The 26,760-nt window shown below is 39.5% G+C and overlaps 2 protein-coding genes across 2 annotated transcripts in view; both read right to left on the bottom strand.

Moving 5' to 3' along the window:
- Window positions 1–24,819, bottom strand: AS3MT (arsenite methyltransferase). The gene is given in 7 exon segments (XM_074338693.1): window positions 1–9,070; window positions 9,737–9,747; window positions 18,433–18,502; window positions 20,739–20,770; window positions 20,773–20,891; window positions 21,792–22,120; window positions 24,748–24,819. Coding segments are annotated over 7 exon segments (741 nt in total). The 3' UTR covers window positions 1–8,962.
- The window catches only part of BORCS7 (BLOC-1 related complex subunit 7), a 40,416-nt gene continuing 36,652 nt past the window's right edge, over window positions 22,997–26,760 (bottom strand). Inside the window, exon 8 of the mRNA XM_019725028.2 lies at window positions 22,997–26,531. Within this exon, the coding sequence (XP_019580587.2) occupies window positions 26,480–26,531 (52 nt within the window). The 3' untranslated portion in view covers window positions 22,997–26,479. The remainder of the gene's footprint in view (window positions 26,532–26,760) is intronic.

Consider the following 26,760-nt stretch of genomic DNA (forward strand, 5'->3'; position numbering starts at 1 on the left):
TGCATTTATAAAAATAGCATTATTGAAGTTTAGATTTTTAAAAGTCCAGATTTTTAGGGATATGTGACAAAAGTTAAGGTTATGGCCCTTCTAAGTCAGCTGACTGAAAATGAAACTGTTTTAACTTCATAAGCCGTGAGTACAAGTGTGTTTAAGGGAGCTAAGAGGGAAGATGATTAAAAGCCCTCAAATGCTGAATGTACATTTTCGGAATAAGAGTGTAGGGAAGGAGGTCGGGAGAGCTTGCCAAACCTACAGACATTTCCTGTGCATTTCAAAGAAGGCTAAAATCGTCAGGAAAGTGTGGCATTCAGTAATTTAGAAGCAAGTTAGAAATTCAAGACTTAATAGCAAAAATGTTACAAATGACATTTGACAATAGAAAATACACCATGCTCACATTCACATGGGATTACTGAGTGATGTTTGTATTAGGAAGGGGGTCAGAGTCTTCAAGTACACCCAAAACACAAAGCCATCTAGATAAGTCATTTGTCTTTAACAAGAGGGATCTTCCTTCAAGTTTGGGCGCTTTTTGGCTCAAGGAGTTCCCCTCTCTGTAGTGAGGGGCAGCTGGTGCAGATTTATCATGACGTCCAGGAGCTCCCAGCCTGTCCTCCTGGATGAATGGAGGCCAAGGACAACACTTGCTTCTAGGGATCACTTTTTAAACCAGAAAGAAAAAAAGGACAACAAAAACCCGAATTCTGACAGATTTCACCTCCAAAAAGGGATACAGAAGGCCCAAGATTGATAAATGATTCCTGCAGATGTCTAACCCTAGGTAGGTTCTGGCTTGACCTCACGTAAGTCATTTGAGTAAAGCCAGAACCTCCTAGACAACACCTTCCCTAACATTCGCTCTAACTCTCTCTTGACGGCGTCCTTCACTGGATGGATACTAAAGGGAAAGAGTGACCATTCAATTTTCTCACCTGCAGCAATAAGCTCCCACGTGTACAGGCTCAAGAATTCGCGAAGGCACTCCATCCAGACCTAAAAGGCTTTTAGAGTTTAATTTTAAAGATTGCAAGTAAAACACCAAATGGCTCTCTATGTATTTTGTTTCTTAATATAAAGCTCTAATTTTATAAAGAAGCTCTCCCCACCCCGAAAATTGCCTAGTTGTAGAAAAATATTCAAAGTTATTGCTTCCACAGTAACATTTTAATTGTACCAAAGCACCAGGTCTGAGGAAAAGCAGGAACTGGGAAAATGATGGAGTTACCCAAACTTCCCCTAGACTCCAATCTGTTCCCCCTGAAGCAACACTGTCCTCTCATTTAAATACATAAAACTCTTTTAAGTCAAATGAGAACTTTTCACACCAGTGGGCAAAAAACAAAATCAAATAAAATTGGCAATTCCATTTACCTTCTCTAGAGGACTTTTCTGGTTTTTGGTTTTGGGGTTTCCTATTTCCCTCCTTTTTCTAGACACTTGCTGGACATTGTCACTGGGATAGGAAAAAAAAGAAAAACGTGGCTTTTTGACAGAGTTACAAGGAAAGCTTCCTCCTTTGAGAAGGGGCCAAGCTCCTCAAGAATCGGACTCTGGAGTCTCAGGTCAGTGTGAGGGAGTCACCCTGCCAATGGCGGGTTGCCCCTTGCCACTTCCCACTCCGCTGCCTCTTCCTCACTCCTGACTTCCCTGGGCACTGGACAGCACCTCACTCCCTCACTGCCCTTCTCCCTGGGAGCCTGCCCCACCGGAACCCCACACTAGGCAGCCCCAAGAGGTCCCCCACTCTGCATTATCACTCGCTTCCTTCCTCCACTGACCCCTTGACCTTCTGGGCTACTGAGAGAAAAACTGCTACAAGTCTACTATTTGCCCTGCTCTAGGACCCCTGTCCTCCTGGCTGCCAGGTCCTGCAACTGCGGGACTTCCTAGAATCGTTTAGGATAGGCTTTCTGACTGGGGTTACATCCCATTCCAGACGCCAGCTCAGCCTTGGACAAAGAGGTAAGAAAGGTGCTGAGCTCGCTTATCCTTATGATTATGATTAAAACACGCAACCCAGGTTGTGATTTTAGGGAAACTTTTCACTTACTTAGTTTTTACTGTTGACCCATGTGATTATTGCCTGTTCAAAAATCTAAATTTAAAAACCACATCTGGGGAGTGAGGAAGAGATGGGAGGTAAGGAAAACTCCAACAGGAGGATGGTAACTAGGAATGGGATTGCAGGGGAAAGAACAGATGCTGAATGTCCAATTCTGAGCCCTCCCATAAGATCCAGACCTGCGTGGATCTGATACCAGAGCTTTAATTTATGATTAGGAGTCTAGTCATACATTGTCAGTTTCCCCATACCAGCTGAGTTCGTCCCCATGGTCTTTTTCCACATCCTCTGAAGCTGGAGCAAAAATTCTACTCCAATAATAAGTCAAACTCCCCATGTATAGACAAACAATATGTCAGACCTCAGTGGAAAAAATTCTATTTTTAGTTCCTCTGAGATACCTATTTGTTTTCTTTTAAACATCACTAAACTGAAGATTTAACTTATTTCTCCCCATTTATTAGTACCACATCTGAACTCTCTGCTTCCTCTTTAAATTTTAAAGTCTGTATCTTATTCCTCACCCTATTTCTTTTTTTCTCTTTTCATTCATTCACTCAACTAATATATATACACATTGTGTATCTAAATTCCAAGCAAAATACTAGGCATTGTGGAGCTGTAATATTGAATCAGAGATTACCCAAAAAACTTATACTAAGGAGGTTAGGAAACGTACTAAGTAACTACACAATACAGGATAGAATATCAAATGTCTTAAAAAAGAAGTACGCGTGAAGTGGGGGAATTAAAGAAAGCTTCGTGGTCTTTGAATTGGTCCTTGACAAATAGATTTGAGATATGCAGATGTTAAGAGCTATTCTAAGAAAGGTGTGTTAGTCTGCTGGGATTGCCATAAAATATCACGGACTGGGTGGCTTAAACAACAGGAATGTGTTTTCTCACAGTTCTGGAGGCTAGAAGTCCAGATCAAGGTCCTACAGGGTTAGTTTCTGGTGAGCGCTGTCTTCCTGGCTTGCAGGCATCCCTGTTTGTCTTCACACAGCCTTTCTCCTCTGAGTGCGCACAGAGAGAGATGTCTGAGTCCTCTGGTGTCTCTTATAGCGACACTAATCCTACTGCATCAGGGCGCCATTCTCGTGACCTCATTTAACCTTCATTACTTCCTAAGAGGCCCCATCTCCAAATACAGGCACACTGGGGGTTAGGGCTTCAATACATGAATTTGGGGATGGGGGAGAAAGACACAAATTTTCAGTCCATGACAAAGGGACTGACAGGGAAGAGGAAAAGGCATTCTAATGGAGAGAAAAGTGTGAGGTGAAGTTGGAAAGGGGCACTTTTGGAACACCACATTTTTGAATTTGGTTCCATATTCCTTGAAGAGCAACAATAAGAATAATGTTGGCAAGTTGGCTGGGGTTGGTTTGTGGTGGGTTGAATGCCAAGAAGCTATAAAAAGGTCTAAGTAGAAGAGCTGTATAATAGGAAGATGAACCGACAGGAACCAGTGCAGTGATGCTGGGCTCCTGCCACTTGGGAACTTAGGGAACTCCTGCCACTCCATGTAGAAAAACACCTTCATGGCTTACGAAGCATTTTCTCATGTATTACTATCTTGGGCTGACCTTCACAATTAGGAATAGGGGACACACCACTTCTCCAGCCACGTATAGGACAACGAAACAGATAACTATCTCATGCCCCGGAGCCCCAGAAAACTAAGAGGGGATACCACACCCTCTGGCCAGGAAGTCACATGTGAATCACAGCTACCACTGTGGTCTGGACAGTAAGCATGGATCTTACCGTGAACAGAAGGGTTCCCAGGATGACGTAGAATCCTGATTGTAGGTCAGACTACCTGATATATTTTTTTAAACTTGAAAAAATTTTGAGATGTAATAAACATACTTAAAAGTACATAAAACATAAATGTATAATAGCTCATCATATAATTTAGCATCCAAATCAGAATCCACCTGAGAGTGAAAAAAGGGTACTATTAATAATTAACCTAGTTTAAGGCTTAAACTGGGACAGTCACAGACAAAAATTATGTTCACTTTATAATAATTTATAACAGTAAAGGAACCACCACCACACACACACCCCAGTCCAGCAAACCCCTACATATCCCTTTTGGATCATACCTCTCTCCTCCACCCTAGATGTAACCACTATTCTTACTGTTATAGTAATCATTTCCCTTTTTCTTTTTTTTCTTTTTTTTTTTTTTAATTTAGGAATTCCCAGAAAGAAGAGAAAGGACAAACCCTGTAATACAGTGGTCCAGAGTCAGAAGACCTAGTTCTAGTCTTGGTTCTAACACTTGGTTCTAACAGTTCTGTATGTACTGCCACAGTGCCAGTCATTTAAATATCCTGAGCCTCGGTTTTCGCTTCTGTAAAGTTAGAAAAATCAGCATTGTGGGGCAGGTATAAGGGAGTTATTTTCAGTACAGAAACAACTTGGGATATTTGGCTTAGTTTATATCTACAATGAATCCTCATTACCATGAGAAATCACCGTTTTTACAGGGTTCCATCAGCTTCATGGGCTTCTGTTAAATTATTTAAAAGCAAAAATAAAAATACCTCCTTCATAACATTTCCCTAGTTAGATCTAATTGAAAGGAATAATAAGGGTAATAAGAAAAAGAAAATAAGGACAGTTAATAAAAGATTACTAAGCCGAGAAGCCACACAGGTCTTTCTTGCTGTGCAAACCCTTCCTCTTTCGCAATTTGACATTTTGAGGATTTGCTTTCCAGAGGATGCTCATTTAATATTCACAGAGAAAATTGTATGATGGAAGCTTGTTAACTCTGGGAACAGAGAATAAACTGTCCAGGATACCTCACCTGACACAATTAGGCTCTGAGTTATATGTCAAATTACCATAAGCAGCTCCACACTCTTTGGTTCCCTCCTGCGAGCATTCCCGCAATGCTCCACGTGCCCTTCTTGGCTCCTGCTTGTAATGAATTAAATATATAAGTCAGAGTCAGAGATTAAGTTATCAACCTGCCGTCGTTTGAACTATAATGGAATTAAAAAAACAAAAAGAACACTCACTTGTAACTTTGATGAAACTGTGCTAATTCTAGTCCTAAAAAAGGGCCACAGAAACCCAAAAGGTCAGTAAAGGTGACGGGGTAGGGATGGTGGAGAACTGTCTAAAGGACACACCCTGCCTGAAGGGAAGCCAGTACTTACTCTAGCCATTGCAGTGTGGCAGAAATGATGCCAGCGTTTCCAATTTTTCAAGGGAAGCCAGAAATTCATATGTTATGTCAAACCTTCTGGTTTATCAATGTGGGCAACTAATTCACACAATTTTTAAAACTCTGAGACCAATCCATAATGTAGACCCATAAATCTCTTTCTAAGCCTGGAAAGGAAGTTAGAGTACACCGGAGTTCAACACCCTCATTTTTCAGATGGGGAAAGTGAACTAACTCTAACGTAGACAAATGATCTTCCCGTGAGCAAGTAACTAGTTCCGCAGCAGAGCCAGGTCTAGAAAGAATAGCTGCTTTTGGGGTCCTGCATGACTTTTCATGAATGAGAAGAAGGTTAATGGCTTTAGGCCTAGTTTTAAAAGTTAGTAGACCCAAGTCTGGCTTACAGTGTACTCAGAACATTATCAATTTACCATTCTTTTTTATTCTCTCTGGCTTCTGGACAATGTATGTGAGGCATTGTGCTATTACATGAGGTGATGGAGTAGCATTAGGGTAGGACATTTTTGTTCCAAATTGATTTCCCCCTCACCTGGAGCGTATCACTGCCACATGGCTCTACTACATGAAAGGAGGGGCTAACGTGTTCCCGTTGGGGAAGGGGATGCTCGTCAATCCAAGACAAGCAAGGCTCACTCAGCAGGAGAAGACTAAGTACAAAACTTACATTCACATAACACTCCCATTAACCTCAGTGGGAGCTGTGCTCACAGGAATTGCAGGGTCAGCAGTTGACTAGAGACTGGAATGAAGCAGTAAAGCTCAAGCCAGAGGTTATTATTAGGATTGTCTAATTCCAGCTTCATATTTGCAAAAGACTTCATCTTTATAAGCTAGTGAGATCTCCCTCTACAAACACGTAGGGCAGGGTCTACAAAAGAACCCTTGTTTAGACCCCAATTGTTGTGTGTGGTTGAAGAAATTTGGCAAATCACAGAAGTGAGGACAGGTGCCAACAAAGTTTAGAAAATATGCTTAGCTATTTTTATCCTATTGGCCCACAGATTCATAATATTCCACTGTTAGCAATCCATGCCTAGAACAAGTGTCTGGTACCCTTAAGTAGGTATGTAATTAATATTTAGTGAGAAAATGAAATAATGGATGGATAGGTTCCCAATCCTTGCCAGAGCAATTTAGTCAACCTACCAACCTTATAGTAAGGCAGAATTAGTGACCACTAATTCCTTGGAGCCATCCAAGGAAAGGCCAAGAATCAATCAGAGGAACAGGTTCTCCTGGCACAGAGCTCATGCCCTTTTTAGTTGTGCATGGCTGGAGGTGCTCCAGGTTGGAATGGGGGCCACTACATTCAGGCTATTACAGGGCCTCATCCAGGAGGTAAGCTGAAAAGCCTCTCTGCAGGCTTCCATGATGTTTAAATACCCTCCCCTGCCCCCACCGTGATAATGAACGACTGAAAATACTGTATTTGATACAATAATCAATGAAGAGAAAATCAGCTGCTTAAACTCTAAGTCCAATATCTTTTGAAAAGGGCTTGTGACTAGGGAAGAATTAGGTCCTTGTTTCTGTGGCTCTGCTGTTAGTAAATATGTTAAAATGTATAAAACGTTGCAAAATGTTAAGAATTATATAATCTAGGTTCTGGGTTAATGGGTAGTTGCTGTAATTCTTTAAAACTTCTCTGTATATTTGAAAACTGTCATAATAAAATGTTGAGGGGACAGTTGCCTACTGTCCAAAGAGCTACAGGCAGCTTCCTAAACCATGCTCTGGCAGCAAAAGAAGCATTGATCTTTAGCTGGTCCTGGCATCACATGCTGGTAGCAACCATTCAGATCTAAACTCACAATAATCTAAACCATGAGGGCATCACACAAATGAGAACACCCGGGCACAGAGAGGTTAAGTGATTTTCTCAAGGCCGAAATGCCAAGTGGCAGAGTTGAGAGGGAAAAACACTATAAAGCTTGGCATCGGGTTTTTGCTCTTAATCATCATTCCACACTGCCTCTCACTCTTGAAGAAGAGGTATCTATCTTATCAGGGGTGCACATTCCTAGTTGTATATTTCACCTATTTCAAATATTTAAATAATTATTTATGGCATTTTTCTGAGCAAAACACATCTGCTTTAATTTTATACTGTCTAATACCTATCTCTTCTAGGTTCTGTCATACAATTCTTGAAATACAGTTTTATTGGAAAATCATGTATTAAATGTTACTTTTAGGAAAAACGCAACGTGAATCTCTATATTCCAGCCCAATTTTATCACTCAACATCTTTTTGGGGGAACTGAGAGTTCAGAATGACAAGTTAAAGGCTAATAATACCTCCTTCCCCTAAATTGAGAAGAGCCTATAAGCCAAATAAAGAGACCACCCTTTCTTTTCATCATTTCCCTTCCAGTAGGACCACCTTGCGCTCATGGGCAGTGAAGTATGCTTAATCCCAGCTGTACTAGTCTAACTAATGCTGTCACTAAATTAGGTTATGACTGGGTAAACACTGAACTCTATCTAACAGCAAGAAAGTACTGTTCAGAATCAAGGTCAAAGAGACAAATAGGGCTTAAAAGATACCACCCTGTCCTTCCCTTGATCTGTAGTAGTAAGTCAGGGTCTCTAGCTGAACCCACTTTGTAATCTGAGAATTTCTCCATTTTTAACAGCTGTATTAAAGGAGTTTGTCCCTGCAGAATCCATTCCAATGTTTTACAAGGCCTGAAAATTCTCATACCCCTAATCAAAAATGTCTTGGGCCATGCTAGCGCCCCCTTGTGTTTGCGCACTGAGCTCCAAGCAACTGGTTGAAATTTTCCGATTAAAACTGTTCATTGCTTGAAGGCTGTTATTTTGAAATGAACTATCAGCTCCTGATGACAAGGCTCATCTTTCTACGTCCTCCGACAAAGTCTTCAAGTACAACTGATTTATTTAATAATTCTTGAGACTTTCCTTGATGTTCTTCATTTCTAATGATGTAATCAACCTTGAAATATTCCTCAAATCTTTAACTATGGAAACTAGAACTAAATCTAGTACTTTCCTGAGGTGCATTATAAAGGAAAAGTAAACCCACCAATCTCCTAGCTCGTCTTTTAAAAATTATCAAACTCTTTTCCTGATCTGGTTAGGATTTACTATAGATAGTCATTACATTGTCATATATTAGAGTTAAGAGAAGTCAAAAAAACTATTCGTTTTCTTCTTTCAACTGAAAAGATTTTTTTAAGTGTTTGATTTAACAACCCAGTTAAGAGTACTCCTACCAAATTTGATTTGGCAATCTTTTGACATGATAAGCACAATTTCAGTAGGACCTTTGTTTAATGAGCAAACATGCTGAAAAGTCTAAAAGGTGCTATGCATCTCAGAGGGAAAATGTTTTTCCTGAGACCCTCTGCCAACTGTAATTTCTGAAGCCTTTCTTACCCATTGGTGAAGCCTTAAGACTGCTTCTCAGTTCCATTTCTGACCACTAAGTGGCACCAGAACTTTGAATTAAGAGAGAAAAAGTGCTTACCTCATCTGTAGGTCACAGGCTGTGAACCCTTCATCAATACCTTCTAAAAATAATTCATTTCTTTTTATCAATGCTCTAGAATATGGTGTCTTTTTGCTATTTATTCTTTCTTGTCTGTGCTATGGAGAAGAACAGGTTAAAAGACATATGTAACTCATTCCTTAGCCTCCTGCCCAATGTCGTCAGGTCAGCTGTAGTTTTAGCAGCTTTTCTTTGTGCCACAGCAGCCTCTAGCAACATCAGGGGAACATCTGGACTTCATATTTTCAGACTGTTCTGCAAGCTTGAATGGGTCTGTGATTAGGTCCTGTCAAAAAGCAAACCAAAATGAAAGGACAACTTAAAGGTCTTTTGATGAACCCAAACACTAAATTTCAGTTTGATTTAGGTTGGTTTACATACAAGGGAGATAAAATTTTACAGTTCCCTGGGGTCCTGAGAGTAGCATTAGTCAATCAGTAATAAAGGTGGCCATGTTCTCCTGAAGATTTTAATCAAGTTATTACCATTTCCAAGGTAAGCTTCATTTAAAGCTTCTTAAAGGCAGTCGCTATTGAGATTCCCATTTGTATGTGCCTTTCAGCCTTTTGAGGTACTGAAATGCTGAAATTTCTTCTCTTCCCCTACTCTAATTTCCAGAAACATGTATGCAAGACAAGGAGGTAAATCAGGGCCATCATTAGCAATTGCTGATGTTAATTAAGATGTTGAGATTGCCAACAACAGCCAGCAAGATCTCAGGGCAGAGTAAGTGGAGTTTTCAAAAGACAAGACAGCAGTCTATTTTTCCTCCTTTCAGCTCCAAATGGGATGCCTCCAACAGCAGTGCCAGTGGGGCCAATGCAAAATCTGGCACAGAGGAAATCAAGACCATGAACAAGCCACTATAAGTAATGAAAATGGATTCATTAAGCACATATTTACACTCTTACTATTTATTGCTGGTCACTGCAAACAGAACGGTACACAATACCGGTATAGACCCTACATTAACGAATGACAGTCTTATGGCCCACTCCCTTTACTGCGGTAACTTACTGGTGGCTGGCCTCCGTCTTCCTGGATCTGGGCTCCCTAACAGGCTGATTAGCATCCAACAAGGCATCTCCAAGCCTGGAAGAGGGCTGGCTATGCTGGTTGCTCTTTCTAGGCCTTCACATCCATTGTATTTCCTCTTCTCAATGCATTGGATTCCTGGTCAAAAGAGTTAGCCTGTCCTTTTTTTTCACCCAGGAAAACGATTTTCCATACTCTGCTTCTCACTCCATGTCCTTTCTACCAATAGCAGACAGTGATACTAAATCACTTCCAAATGCATGCTCCCAGCCCTAAAAAAGATTTCAAGACTTGAAGGAAATAAAAGGTGAGACATCTTAATGAGTGGTCCTTTCCAGCACCAATATCCTGTGATTCTATGCAAAGTATAAATATGGAGAGGTAGTAGAGCATATTGGGCAAGAATGTCAGCTCTAGAATCAGACATGGGTTCAAATTCACTGCTTTCTAGCTGTGTGACCTTAGATGAGTAAATCAATCTCTCTGAGCCCCAGTTTCTTCATCTGTAAAGTGATGATCATAAGAGTCATAGTGAGGACTAAATGACATGATGCCTTGAACACATTAACTGTTCAATAAAGGCTAGATCCTCTGCAATATTACTACTGTTGTTCATGTGTTACTACTACTATTAGCTGAAGCAAGACAATACATAGCACAAATCCTATCGGTGTCATTTCAGATGCTGCAGTGTTATAATAATGTAGTTCTTTTAATGGGAAAATGCACTTTGCATGTCACAATTAAAAAAGAAGAAGGGGGAGAAGAGGGACGAAAGAAAAAGAAAAAGGGCTGCTCAAGTCATTATGGAGTCGGTCCACACCTTTCATTCCTCTCTGTTGCAGCAACCGATGGGAAGTATAAGCTGATCCCTGCACGCTGCCCGCCCATACCATAATCAAGGGTTTATCATAAAGGTCTGCCATAAAAAAGATATGCGTGTCCTCCTCCAAGGGCACAGGGTTATATTTCTAGGACACCCCAGCTGTTTCATTATTTAAATCTTCCTTCAGTATCAATTATTTCTATTTCAGAAACTTGGAACTGTTTTAAAGACACTGGCACATCTGCAGGCTGAAAGCAATAGGCAGAATAGAAAGGAGACTGTTGGGATAAACCAGTTCAAATGTATAAAATGTTACTATGCATACCTGAGGTGAAGACCCTCTTGCACATGCCCCACGTGCACACTAGGAGAGCTACGCTGGAAGGAAATGGTCTTCTGCAGAAGCAAACTCATTTACCGACATCTTTTACAGCCAGAGTATGCTGGAATATTGTGGCTGGAGGAAGGACTTCCTTTACTTGTAACTGAAATCTCCTGACAGCTCTTAGGGCCTGTTTTCAGGAAACCAGGTTACAGGAGAATTAAAAGGATGAAAACATTTCAAAATAAACATTGATTCCAATCTGGAAGGTTTTTTATAATCAATGAACTCCCAAGCATTTCAAAATACCCATAACACGTTTGTGAAATATTTGATGGACTTAAAAGTCCAAAGTCAAATTTCTCTGCTTTCTAAAAAATCATTGTCTTAGAAAAACAGAAGAGTAACAACAGCAGACTGCTTAAGAATTTAATCAAGCAAAGAAAGTAAATCACTCTTCAGCTCTAGAGGTGATTTCTATGCTTAACTTGGGCTTGATTCATGCTGATAATCATGATCAAACAAGAACAGATAAGCTTTTTGGCTCTCGGATTATTGTCTCTTGTGTTCAATTAAATTTTCTCAACTCCAAATTTACCATTTTTTAGAGTGATCTCTAAACTTTACTTTTTTTTCTTTTTTCTTTCTTTTTTTAAGGAGGGCACAGCTCACAGTGGACCATGTGGGGATCGAACTGGCAATGCTGGGTTATTAGCACCACGCTCTAACCAACTGAGCAAACCGGCCACCCCTAAGCTTTACTTTGAAAGACTGCTTATGAGGTAACAAAAGGAGAAAAAGGCACGAATTACTTGGGTATCAATGTATGCTCAATGTACCCAAACTTACTACAAAATACAAGCAACAGAAAGCAAAAATTCAAGGAGAGAGATTACAGAACTTCTGAGGCCAGGAGAGATGATATATGGGAGAATGATGAAAGAATCCTGTGAAGATGGTCAGAACTCAAACAGTTAGAACAGAGTTCCAAGCAACCAAGAATCTTAATAAGTACAAATCCATACTTATAATTACTTCTACCTCTAAAGTATGTATTATGTGCCAGGCATTGGACTACCATTTTACATTTTTCATCTCATTTGATCCTCACAACCTGTGAGGGAAATGTGATCATTACCTGCCCATTCTACATGAGGAAGCTGAGGATTTAAGGAGCTCAGGTAACCTACCCAAGATGGTAAGTAAGGGGCAGAGCCAAGATCTGAACCTAGTCTATCTGACTGTAAGGCCAGTGTACTTAATCCGCACACTTTGTCACCATCCTGCCACAGCAACATCAGCATCTTATTTCCCTGGGCTTCCAACATTCAGTGCTTTGAGGTGCATCACCATTGTGACTTTGGTGAATATTAGCCAAAAGAGACTTGGCATCCATCACTAAGCCTGTCTAAATATTACAAATTAATGATTGAAATAATAAAATAATTATGATAGCATGAATAGGGGAAAAGATAAAAATACACGAGAGAGAAAGCCCACGATGGAGGCTAGTATCTGTCATCTGTCTTCCACCTATCTTATTGATCTAATATCTACCTGTCTGTCGTCTTCATTGGGTAGGTGTGAGAGATGCCATGAGATAAATTGTGATAAAATGCTTTAGAAAATACTATACCAATACCTCAATTTCTAGAATAATTCTAAATATGAATCAAAAATATTTTAGAAAATAATTTCAGAATACAGTACAATACTGGCTCAAATGATGTTTATTTAACAAATGAAATGGGAAAATTTGAACTAGTTAATATTTGGAAAAATGGTCACCGCAACATTTATGCTAAAGTAAATTCCAGATGGATTAAAAATTTAAACATGAAAAATAAAGCCATGAAGGTACTAGAAGAATCTTCATGTCCTTGGATTAAGCAGTGGATTCTTAGCTATGAAACCAAAAGCACAAGCAATCAAAGAAAAACATAGATAAATTGGACTTCATCAAAATTAAAACTTTTTATGCATCAAAGGACACTATCAAGATAGTGAAAAAACAGCACATAGAATGGGAGACATTTTTGCAAACCATATATCTGATAAGGGTCTAGTATCCAGAATATACGAAAAATTCTTACAACTCTACAATTAAAAGACAAACAACCGAATTTAAAAATGGTCATTTGACTAGACAATTCTCAAAAAAAACTATACAAATGGTCAACAAGCATATGAGAAGATGCTTAACATCATTAGTTATTCAGGAAATATAATCAAAACCACAATGAGGTACCACTTCACACCAACTGGGATGGCTACAATCAAAGCAAAACAGAAAATAACAGCTGACAAGGACATAGAGAAATGGAACCCTTGTATATCACTCGTAGGAATGTAAAATGGTACAGCCCCTGTGGAAAATGGTTTAGTGGTTCTTCCAAAAGTTAAGCATAGAATTACCATAAAACCCAACAATTCCCTTCCTATGTATAGATCCGAAATAATTGAAAACAAATACTCAACAAAGTACACGAAGCCCATATCCATGCGTGTTCACAGCAACACTATTCACAGTAGCCAAGAAGTGGAAACAACCTAAGAGTTTCTCAGCTGATGAGTGGATGACAAAATGTGGTCTATCCATACCACAGCCGTAAAAAGGAGCGAAGTACGGATACATGGCTAAACCTTGAAAACATTATGTTAAGTGAAAGAAGCCAGACACAAAAGGCCACAGAGTGTATGATTCCACTTATATGAAATCCCAGAAAAGGCAAATCCAGAGGCAGAAAGCAGTTTAGTCCTTGCCGGAGGGCAGGGATATTGGGAATAACTGCTTAATGGGTATGGGGTTATTTTTTTGGGGAGGGGTCATGAAAGTTTTCTGGAAATAGATAGTGGTGATGGCTACACAACATTGTAAATATACTAAAAGCCACTAAATTATATACTTCAAAAGGGTTAAAAGAGTGAATTTTATGTTATGTGAATTTTACCTCAATTTTTTAAAAATACTAAAAGAAAATACAGTAGGTCCCTCTTATCTGTAGTTTCACTTTCTGCAGTTTCAGTTAACCTCAGTCAACCGCAGTCCAAAAATATTAAATGGAAAATTTCAGAAATAAACAATTCATACGTCTTAAATTGTGCACTGAGTAATGTGATAACATCTCTCACTATCCCACTCCATCCCACCCAGGCTTTGAACCCTCCCTTTGTCAGCGTATCCATGCCATATACACTACCTACCCATTAATCATTTAGTAGCCTTCTCCGTTATAAGATCGGTTATCAGAGAGAGGGAGAGACCAAATTCACATAACATTTATTACAGTATATGGTTTTAATTGTTCTATTATTAGTTACTGTTGTTATACTCTTACTGTGCCTCATTTATAAATTAAACTATATCATAGGTATGTATGTATAGAAAAAAACATCGTATACATAGAGTTCGGTCCTATCCGTGGTTTCAGGAATCCACCACGGGTCTTGAAACACATCCCCTTGGAGAAGGAGGACTACTGTAACAGGTAATATATAGTGTTCACATGGTCTTTCTAATCATAACATCAAAGGCAGAAACCATAAAAGAAATGACTAATAAAAATTGAAACTATTCAGGGAAAAAAAGCAAATCAAAGAAAAAATATTTGCAACATATAGTAGACAATCTCTTATAGAGCAATAAAAAAAGGCAAATACCACCCTAATAGAAAATGGGTAAAGGAATTATATAGGAAGTTCACAATGGATAAAATATAAATGGTCAATAACTATACCAATATCCTAATCAATTTTGTAGAAGAGTAATTCCCTCAGTACCTAGTTGTATTGGTTAGTCTGTGACTTTTCTTAGGTGAGTGCCTGGGTGGTGCTTTTACTGGAAGGACCTTGTCATCCTTGCCTCAAAAATTGGGTTCCGCCCTTCACGTTTGATCACTGCTAATCTCATGATTCACAACAAGGAACTAGAAAGAGTGACTGGTAAGAAACAAAGGATTATTATAACTGTGTCCAGAATGGTTCAAATTTGATGATTAGCGGGCATTTCCTGAGTGAGTCTCACTGAGGAAGAGGAAGACTGTCATCTGGAAATCTCCACCTATCTCCTGTTTAATGGCCACCTCCCAAAATTTGGTATCTAATAAAACTTTGAAGTTAGTCAGTGAATAGAGTGAAATGCCTAGAAAGATAATTGATGGCATGCAAAGAATAAAATCATCTTTCTAATATGTATGCTGTTCATCTGCGGAGCGACCCCAGTAGCTGCTTGAGTGCTGGAGGTGAACCAGGAGTAAATTCTGTTTTTAGGTGACTGTCGTTTTGTTTCTGCAACATTTCGCCTCTTCAAACTCCCTAAGACAGTACCAGCTAAAAGATGCCAAGTTATTTAAATGGAGGAATCACAGGACATGAAAAAGAACTAATATTTGATGCATATTGCACATTAAGGTAAATAAAAATTGCCATAACTTCTGGCATTCTAGCTATTCTTACCTTTGCTCCAGAGACCTTTTCTTAACCTTGCATTGCTTCTCACACACACACACACACACACACACACATGGTGTTTGATGTCTGTGTGTGTGTGTGTGTGTGTGTGTGTGTGCGTGTGTGTGTTGAACCATTAAGTTACAGACACTAGGACATTTTACCCTTAAATATTTCAGCATGCATCCCCTAAGAATAAAATATTCTCCTACATAACCACAATACCACTATCAAATCTAAGAAACATTTTTATGGGAAGCATTATTCAGACATCAGATTAATGGAATTATAGAGAAGCAGGATAGAAAAGAATAGGAATAACACGTAATAGTATTTCAGTTGTTTAATTGTATCATGGAATTAAGGAATTGTTAGTGTTTAATGATGACACATTGATAGTTCTACTACTCTTTGTAGAGTGGGTTTTGTTTTCTCAAAATGGAAAAGTACAGGATTTGGAATCAGATACCTGGGTTCAAATTCTGGCTCTGTTATTTATTACATGGTTAAACTTGATTAAGTCACCAGAATTCTTTGAGATACAGTTTATTCCACTGTAAAAGTAGGGATAATAAAACCTACCTTGCAGAATTTTTATAGCAACAATAAAACAAAACGTGTTCATACTAGGAACTCAGTAAACAGAGGATACTGAGTTATTTTTTCCAAAGGTGGAAGGACTGACCGTTTCCCTCCTCTGATTGTTTTTTATTCAAATGGCGTCTTCAGATTTCTTAAATGCTTTCTGGTGCAGTGGAACCATTAATGCTTTTTCACTGATACACTGCCCCGTGATGTACCGCCTGCTCCAATGGATTCACAGAATCAAAGAGGGAAGGGCCTTTGAATCCATTGCTCTGGTCTGGTGGCTTTCAACAGACATTTTTAATAGCAGACTTATTTTCTTAAGCAATGTCTCATTTAAAACACCAATATTTACTATGTGTCAGGCATTGCTTTACATAACTCCAATATATGAAGGGATAAAAGCAGTTTATCTGACGGGAGCAGGGGTTGTATAGCCCAGGGCTTACTCCTGGTTCCCAAGGTATGAGCCCTTTACACATTTCCCAGGCACCCTAGGACTCATGGAAATACACTTGAAAAACCACTAGTCCAAAGCACTCATTTTAGTGCTGAATCAAGTGAAGCTCAGAGCAGTTTTCTGCATCTGTCTCTGAGGAGCAATGAGTGTCCTTTCTTGCACTGCCGCCAAAGAAAAACTGCGCATGACAATGGTCAATTCCGTTTGGAAATAAGCATGAAACTGGCAGCAGCGTCACAATACCATGTCAGAAGGTATAGTCTTTTATCCTGAAATGCCACTCATTAGTAAAACTTCTGGGTGTTTTTCTTCTATTGAGACTAAAGTGGCATTTCTTAATATGTGTTCTTCGTGCACCTTTCAGGTAGGTGAAATTGTTGAAGTGGATGAGGAAACAACAGCAATCTTGAAGAATTCACAATTTCCCCAAGATTTTTTGATCAGATCAATTGGACAGAAGTTGCCAACATGTGGAGGCTGTTCTGCTTTAGAATCGAAAGTTTGTTTGGCTTTCCATTCCCTACCCTCAGACAACCATTTAAAAAATCATTATGCTTGCCACAGACTGCTAAAGCAAGAAACAAATCATTATTCTTTTAGTAGGCCACCATAAATTATTTCTAGCATATTTGTATCTATGAAATGGTTAGCATTAATTTCATAACTTCCTTTTTCCAATCCTTACAGTAAATCAGCGATTCCTAACTTGCTGCACCCATGAATGGACTTCAGGGCATCTGTGAACCCCTTAAAATTGTATGTCTATGTGTGTATTTTCTCAGGAAAGGATGTATTGAAAGGATATGGTATTAGTTAAAACATAGGTCCTAGAAATAGAGGACCTGAGTGTCCCCCCAAGGTCTAGAAAGTCATGGTTAAAACTGAGGACGCTAGCTAATGGTCTCTGGGAACCATTCTTCAGGACAGTCACCAGTGTAGTGGTCCCACCCAGCTGCAGTCATAATATTCATGCATGGTATTAGGTCACATTCTGGAAAGTACTATACTATGTAAGTAAAAAGGCATAAACGATAAATTACAAAATAGCCTTTTGGCTCCAAATTAATCTTACAATGATCTGCTACTAGAATAATAACTACTACTAATGTTCATAAGGCACTTTACAGGTTTTTTTTATTTATTACATCAACAAATTAGAAACAACCTAAGCGATCGCCAATAGAGAAATGGTCAAATAAAGTATAGGTACAGCTGTACCTATACAGTTGTATAACACAAACATTTACAGCATATTTAAAATTTTTAGGCTTGGGAAATATGCTAAATAAAACTAGAATACTAAATTCTACATATAGCATGCCCCAATTTTATTACACACACACACAGAGAAAAAAAACAACCCTAAAAGGATATATGTTAAAATGTTCAAGAGGTTATTGCTGGGCTATCTGATTAGTAGTAATTTTGTCTTTTACTTTTTGTATTCCAACTTTTTAACAATATCGATTTATTATTGAATAATAAGAAAATAACTCATATAATTTATTTTAAAAGTACGAATTTTGATTTCATAGTGACTGACCACACATTCGCATTTATCTCAATTTCCCGAGACTCCATGATAATGACAATAAAGGAATAAACAACACAATAATGATGAGAACGTTACGGAGATTAAAAGGGCATCCGTTCTGAACAGCTGCCCTCATTTCTACACTACAGTTTCCAAAGTATTTTTCACATTCATTGTCTCACTTAGTTTTCATAAAAGCCTATAAGCAGAGTGTAGTATTAGCTCCATTTTACTATTTGGAAAACAATGATTGGGAGAGATTCATAACATTGTCCAAGGTCACACCACTTTTGAGTGGCAGAGGAGGAATGGAACCTAAGCTTCGGACTTAATCCATCTTTTCCCACATCACAAAGCCTCATCCTGGATATTAGCACAATGGAGTTCTGTACATGACAAGTATCTGCCTTAAAGTAACATAACAAAACAACACCTACCCCATAAAATTGTGTGTGTCCTGATTTCTTCTGGCAATTCAAGGCTAGCACAGACGTCACTGAAATATAGCTCCCCACCAAGCAGACACAGCAGAATTAGTTTAAGCAAGGCTAAAGATTACATTTGTCCCAGATAGCAAAAAAAAAAAGGAATGAGGTCATAAAATCAATTTTAAAAACCATTGGAAGTGCTTGAGCTGACCCTTTGTGAACAAATAACAGCTGCCTGCCTAGTTACAATCAATAGCCAAGTATTAAGATTTCTTTTTCAGTATCCTACTTGACAGGTAATAAAATAGCTTTACAAGAGTGTCTCTCTCCTAAATAAAGATACTCAGGTTACCTAAATGTTGAGCCCATCTGAAGCAAATGCAGCCCTCAGCTTGTTGTATAACTAACAGAAGAAGTAAATAGCATTCATACATTCTTCTCCCTTAAAAATTATATAACATTTTGTAATGCTGTTATTTACTTTTATAACAACAAATTTTTTTCAATAATGTCCTTAAAATCTCAAGCATATGAGTGAGCAGGAATTTTAAGATTTTATTTAACTAATTTCAAGAGAACGGAGGTCTAGATTCTACAATAATGTCTCTACCTTTTACAAATACCTCTTGGTGAAGGTAATGATATGATCTACAAAGCGGCGCACTAATTAAGACATTATTAAATCATTTCCACATCAATATTCTTATTTGATCTCTACGACAGCCCTGTAAAGCAAAAATCTCAGAATATCTGGGCGGCTGGTTAGCTCAGTTGGTTGGAGCACGGTGCACTTGGCAGCAGGGTTACCAGTTCGATCCCCACATGGGCCAGTGAGCTGCACCCTCCACAACTAGATTGAAACAATTATTTGACTTGGAGCTGAGGGGTCCTGGAAAAACACACTTAAATAAATAAAAGTTTAAAAAAAAAATCTCAGACTATCTTCTGTCATGAAGATATGCATCTTATTACGCATATGGAGTGTGTGGAGTCCCTCCCTTTTAGAAAGTACTTCAAGTTCCATCTTTAAATCCCCAAAGATCTGGAATCCTGGTAGATATGAAGTAAGTAGCCTTGAGAAATACTGTCAAGCTAGAAGAGTATATTCATAGCAACCTTTACAGTAGCCGGTCTGTAGCAACTCTACAGACACATTCTAGGACCAAGCACAGCAGCAAACAGGAGAGACAGCCAGTAAAACAAACACCTGTTCAGTGACAGTCGTGACTCTCAGATTTATTACCTTTTGCAACCTGAGAGGAAAAAGAATCCATACCTAGATTATTCCTACCACTCCCCTGTTGTGCCACCCTTTTCCATTTTAGTGGATAAATGAAGAGTTGGCGCTCTCTTCTCAAGGGGGCAAGAACAGGACAGGTCCCACCTGCTCTCCCTGATGTTTAAAGATCACTTGTCTCCCTCTTCCCCTCATCTTTAGCACTCGATATACCTCCTGCAGCACTTGTTTATCAGGCACAAGGTTACTGACACCATTTGGTCTAAAAAAGAACAGATAGAACGTCAAGAAAATCTGCACACTACTCAGAGATCGTCAACTCCTTTTAGTCCCTAAAGATTGCTCCCACCATTTTCTCAAAGCTACACCATTCTTCCTGCCTCCCTCCTCTCTTCCCCACACTCAACTTTTTCCCCAAGATGAGGGAGATGGACAGAGTGTTTAAAATCCCAATAAACTGTCAGCAAGTTTGAGTGCGCAGGAAAACCTGTCAGGCACGCTTGTCTTTGCCCTGACGTTCGCCATACAACAAAATGACCTGTGACCAGATGCTTGCTGCACAAGGCATTTCTTAGGCCACATGTAGACACAATAAGTTCCTCAAGGCAGTTAAGACTGTCATTTGGGCATGATTTGACAACAACGCAAAGAAAAAAAGAGAAACACAGGATCCTGTAATTTGCTATGAAAATAATATGAACGATCAGAGGTCAGTGTGTATTGTATGCTGGTCTTACTGGTCTTTTGGGCTCTTTGGTTTATGGTTATGTTTAAAGTAAGTTCTCTCTTGGGCTGGTGTGTTTTGTGGCCATGAGCTATGAGTGGCTCAGATCAGCTCCTTCCCTGTATCAAGTCGTCCAGGTTTAGTTTAACACCCTCAATGAGAGTCAACTCAGCAAAAAGTGGTGACATCTGTACGTTCAGCAGGAAATGGGCTGTATTCCTAAGAGTAAGGATGGAATACTACATAACAGTATCAGCCTTCTTCAATTCTCCTTGAAGAGTCACACAGGAAACTATCTCTAAAAGAATGCCTTTGAGAATGTTTTCCTCTTTGTCCTCCAAATCATTGCCTCACCTGACCTTCTGTCACATCTATTTCAGTGACTGTCCCTTCTCATCAATTATCTGACTAAGTGCATAGCAATCTCTGCCACTTTCACTACCCGGGTCCAAAATGCAGCAGTTTTCCAGACACTCAGGGATGATCAAATCACAGTCATAATACCTGGGAAATAGAAAATACATATACATACTTTTTTGTCCCTCTATGTACTAGAAGATGTGGAACCACTAAATCTTACAAATTCTTCCTCCCTTCTTTCCTCCTTCCCTCCCTCCCTCCCTCCTTTCTGTCCTTCCTTGCTTCCTTCAGTCAGTTTCAATTTAGGTGTTTAATCGCCCCCACTAAACTGCAAGCTCCATGAAGGCTGGGACTCTTATCTGCTTTATTTACCATTGGTACTAAGACAAATAAACCATCTAAAATATTAGGCATTAGCTGAGCATCTAAAGCAGGTCCAGGACTGTGCTAGTTATTGAAGAAAAGAAATGTAGGACAAGATTTCTATCCCCTCCGTGTACTTAACTGGGGTGGTACAACACGAGTACAGAAAACACTTTCCATGATTGAATGACACGCCGAGTGGCACAGGCAGTAAGTGTAGTGGTTTTGGAGAAGGGGGTGCTCAAGGATTGGAGAATCTTCTCCAAGTAGGCAGGACATCAGAGAACTAATGGATGGGCACGATGTGGAAGGTAGAAAGGAGAGGGAAGGCATTCCAGATTGGTAACTGCGTGCTGGGCAGTTCGTACGGCAGGAGGAAGGGAACAGGTCTGGCTAGAGCAGTCGAGTGTATCAGAGGGCACCAAGGTTGGTTAGGAAGGGAAGGCCAAACTACGGGACAGTCTTGAACATCAGGTCCACGGAGTGTGAATGTATCCTGTGAGCCAAGGGAGTGCGGGTGGGGGAGCCACTGGAAGTTCTCAGAGCAGTAAGGTGATCAGTGCTGTGCTTATAGTTCTATGTATGACAGACAAGGTAGGCTGCGGGGCTTGGAGGGGACGGGTTCATTCCCTAGTGACGCTATTGTCTGGGGTCTTCATGGGGGCAGCACAGGGCCCTCTACCCCAGGCTACTTCCTCACGTACATTCTTCAGGGCTTCCCCCCATTTAGGCTTGGGGGCCGGCCTGGCTGTAGTGACACAGGCATTGGTCTGGAGGTCCGCTGATTCCTTCTCTACCTGCCCATTGTAGGTCTGACCCAGGGGCCAAGGGCTGGGTGAGTTGGAGACATTAGAAATGCTGGAGCTGGTGTCCGAAAACCAGTCCCCCCACCCCCACCCAGCTAGGCCTGGCTGCCTTTGCTCCCTGCAAAACTCTAAGCCCAGACTCTGCTCTGCCCTACCCCCACCCCAGGGGTCCTGGAGGGCAAGGGCTCCATCTGGGCCTTCTGAGGTCTAAGGCTCCCATCCAGCCCAGGTTGTACCTTCGGCCATTCCCTACCCTCTCACCTGCCTTCAAGTCCTTCCAGATCCGTAGTTGCAGGGGCGGGGAGGGCGCTGGCCACTGCCTGGAGGAGGAAAACGTAGCTTAAAGGAGAGGGTGCTGAGCACAGACATGGGGGAAGGGGTGCACTGGGCTAGAGGAGTGGGTTAGGAGGCAGGCCGAGAGCACTAGTGGTGGTGGTGGACACGGGGTTAAGGAAAGGGGCTGGGGGCCTGGGCAGGGAGGTGAGGAGCTGCACACTCACTGTCTCCAGGTCTTCCCAGCAGCCAGCTCCCAAGGCTGAGTGCACCAGCAGCCCCACCCAAGGGCAGGAAGGCCTGAACCCCCAGGGTTCCAAGACAGATGCAGCCTCTGCATGCTAGAGGTGCACAGCCCACCTGAGGCTGCAGGAACCCACCTCTTCCAGCCAGATACAACGGCACAGTCTCACCTCGTGCTCCGGTCCTCTTGGGCCCAGTGTTATCTTTAGTCTTTGATCAAGAAGAGGCTATTACTATGAATTACTATCTTCCTTTATTGCTCACTGTGATTTTCATTTTGTAAGTCTCATATTCTGACTTAAATGAACACCCACATACGAGGATATAATGATGTCTGCACAGTTTGGGAATGATACCACCTTTTCTCAATCTATTTTTTAAAGTCAGGTTTATTGAGATACAATTTACATTCAGTAAAATTCACCTTTAGTGTACATTTCTGTGAATTCTGACAAACATATACCTCACCACAATCAAGGCTTAGAACGATTCCCTCACCCAAAAAAATTTCTTTTTGTCTCTTAGTACTAAAAGCCCCTCTGTCAGGAAAGAATGTCCAAACCTATGGAAAAGTTTTTTAAGAGTTTATTTAAGCCAAGGTTTTGAGGACCTGCCCAGAAGCAAGATTCAACAGATTGAGAAAATCCTCCAGAGAATGGAAGTTTTGAGTTCCTTCTATGCATTTATAATCAAAGGAGAAAACATAAGGAAGGTACATGAAATCCACTGGTGGTAGGGTATGGAGGCAGGAGAAAGCAAAGCAGGGAAATCTCTAGAATTGTGTAAAAAGCAAAATGGAGAAACATTCTTCTTTTCCATGGGTGGGTAGGGCATAGGAATAGTTCACATTACAACACATGGAGGTGGTATGCAGGCAACGAGATAACAAGGACAGGTTCTGTGGGCTTGTGCCTTGGTGCCTGCAGTTGTGCCTTTGAGGGGCCTGGAGAAGAAAATAACTCTGACATTTCAAAGGTATGTTATCCTAGATGCATGAGAACAATGGACAGGGCTCTTAAGGCCTGGGAGGGACTACCCGCTATGACCTGCCCAGTTAGGAATTTATGATCAGGCCATCTTTTGTGGTTATTTTCAGTCACTGAGCTTATCAGGCCTGCCAAGTGCCCCCTTCCACCCCCACCTCTAGCCTGTCAAGTTTCACTCATACCTTGTCCCACCACCAAAACAACCGTAGAGCTGTTCTTTCTTTTCTAGAATGTCATAGAGATGGAATCGATACAATACATAGCCATTCTCAGTTAATTCTGAATTGTATTTCGGGAAGCAATTTTGCTCAGTTCATTCTTAACCTCTGGTAATTTTTTATCAATTCACGTGTCTACTAGGTATTATTGCATCTTGCAGAAAGTTGTATTTATTTTTCTTCCATCTTTATATTTGTATATAGACTTTCCTTTTGTGGCTGTAATAAGCATATCTGCTCATCAGGATAATAAGGAGACATGGGATTCCAAGTGAAAGGATGTCTAAATGGAAGGTTTACTAAAATATACCCATTTTTAAATCTCATCTGCCAATAACAATCTCCTCAATTAGTTGTTAAATATTAAAAGGAAGGTGTTGTATTTATATTTTCTTAGCAAATTACTCCCATGGAAAAAAATCCTTGTTGGAATATTTTTGTAAGTTAGAATATTTCTAACTATGAAGTATGTAAAAATAAGTGTTTTTATAGGTATCAGGCTTTTGGCAATCATATAATGATGAAAACACTCCTAAATGTCACTTTTCAAAATTCTCCATAAAATTTGTTCCTTTAGAAAAGCAGTCCCTTTCTCACCCATTGTTAAAATGGCATCTTTATCTTGAAGGGATAGGAAAGGGCTCTATCATTCCCACTTGTTCACTTGGGCTTGCTTTAGTATATTATCTCCAATTTGTGGTTATTCACAGGCATCACTTGATAAATCTTAAATCCACTTGAACCACACACCGATAAAATGATATAAAGCAAACCACCATCAACTTAAATTGAGTTATTACCAGTTTTCCCTCAGGTATTTAACGTGCAGGGTTGATTTTGGACCAAACTGCTTGTGACCATCATTTATTTTGACTGGTCAGTGCCTCAGCCACCGTTTTTTGCTTTGTTTGTTAATCTCACCCCTGCTAAATGACAGGTATGCTATGTAGATCAATATGCTACACAGACCAAATTAGAGCTCTCATATCAAGCCATATTTTAAATATTAGCAAAAGCTAATTTTCTTTTCTTAAAAAATAAACATACATAGAAATTTTCACATTTTCTTCCCTTACCTCCAAGGATGGCCTTGTGCATCCCTCACACATCCCACCTTGGAAGCTACTGGTCTGACAATTCCAGGATAGTTCATAAAGGCAGATTTGGGTTCCATACACAGAACCATCTTTCAAGGACAGCTTTCCAAAATGGCCAGCATCCCTAAGTAAAGGATTCCCCAAACACTGGAAGCGCTCGAGCAGAAGCTACATGTGTACTTGCCAGAGATGCAGAGCTGAGGCAAAGGGACTGGATTCAATTACTTCCAAGATCCTAAACTGCTTCTTCGTATTTGTTCCAACATGATGAAAAATACTTAGACCATATCTTTAATCTTTTTTCATCTTAAGTATTTCTTTGATTCTTGGATGATGGGACTTTTGCTTTCTAAGTTGGCAAACCTTTTTTTTTTTAATTAGTCCTCGGATTTTCTAAGTAGATAATCCTATCATACGATAATAACAATTTTGTCTCTTCATTGCTAATAGCTGTATTTATTTTTAATTTCTGCCCTAGGTATGGCCACCAGCTAAATGTTGATTAGAAACAGTGATAGTAACATCCTCATATAACACTTCAAATATTTTACTCTTAATGTGACATTTGCGGAAAGTTTGCAACCTGTCTTTTTAAGGTAAACTGAGCCTGTTTACATTTAATAATTGTAATAAATGTTTATAGAATAAATGCATTAAGTGAATTCTTTCATACCTTTTTTTTTAAAACGTTAAGTTAACATGTATATGTACAATGAGGGACAAATATGACTAGTCAACTCGATGATATATAATATGGATTAAACTGGACTCATGTTTTTTCTTTCAGTGAAAACACCATTTTCTTATGTCAACTTTCTCTCAAACCCTTAGTTAATGAAGAACTGAACTGGAACAAAGTAGAGTCCCATTTAAAACTCAAACAAAGACACTGAGACGTGACTATAGACAATGGTAAAGTAATGCCATTTAACAAGATGAATTCAATGAACATAGGTAAATGTCTACAAACATAAGGTTTTCCCCATGGCACAACCCTACACCACAATCACTCACCGGAATTCAACTGCCTTCGTATTTGGCAATAATGTTATACAAGTGAATTTGCTGATTACTAGCAAAATTACAAAATAAACCCAAGGCCATTTAATCAAGAGTCTTAAACAACTAAGAAATCCTAGGAATGCAGGTCAAGGCAAGAGTTTGCAGCTGGCCAGATATGATATAATTTGCCTAATTTTCATTTAGGAATTTGCTACAACAAATAAAACCAGTATCTCCTCTGAGTTACTAGAAAAGAAAACAACAGCTATTGCCGATCACCATTCTGTGACCATGAAATTAAAATATGTCTTCAATGTATGATTAAAAGAAAAGTTCTTTAAAAATAGTATTTATCATTGATATATGTTCACAATAGAAGATCTATTTCTGAATTGAAAACACTATTCAGTATTTGCTTAAGAATCACCTTTAAACAATATGGCTTTTGACATTAAAGTTCTATGGGAAAAACTAAGACATTTTTAAATCTCGATTTAATATAAAACTAATCGAACAACTTAAAAAACTAGAGCAATTTAAAAATTCAATAAGAGCATGGGTTAGTCTGATTCAAGAGTGCTTCCAAAATTCAACCACCTAGCTTCTTTTCAGGAGAAACTGTACATCATCCCAAATCTTTTCTACCTTAACTTTTGGAGAAGAAAATGGAAAATCAAACCCACAGCATAAATGGTTGTGCAAGATGTCTTCTCTTCAGCATCAGGGAAAGCCTTCTTATAAGCTGTTCTATTTCAACAGATGATTCAACTGGTCCTGTAGATCAGATGACTGCTCAACACTAGAAATTAGTATAGATGAAAAAGTTGATCTAGAATGAGCAATAAAGACATCTCTGTGCAAATCATTTCTACTTTAATGTATAAGAACAGTTGAAGCTTAATCAAAATTTATACTGGCCTACTAGGGTCCCAGAAGTTTTTAAACTATGAAGAAAAAGGTTGGTAAAGCCAAGTAGTAGTGTAAACTATATTACAAGGGCCATATTTAATCCACTTTAAAAAAACAAG

The sequence above is a fragment of the Rhinolophus sinicus genome, linkage group LG07 (genome assembly GCF_036562045.2).
Source record: "Rhinolophus sinicus isolate RSC01 linkage group LG07, ASM3656204v1, whole genome shotgun sequence".
NCBI lineage: Eukaryota > Metazoa > Chordata > Mammalia > Chiroptera > Rhinolophidae > Rhinolophus > Rhinolophus sinicus.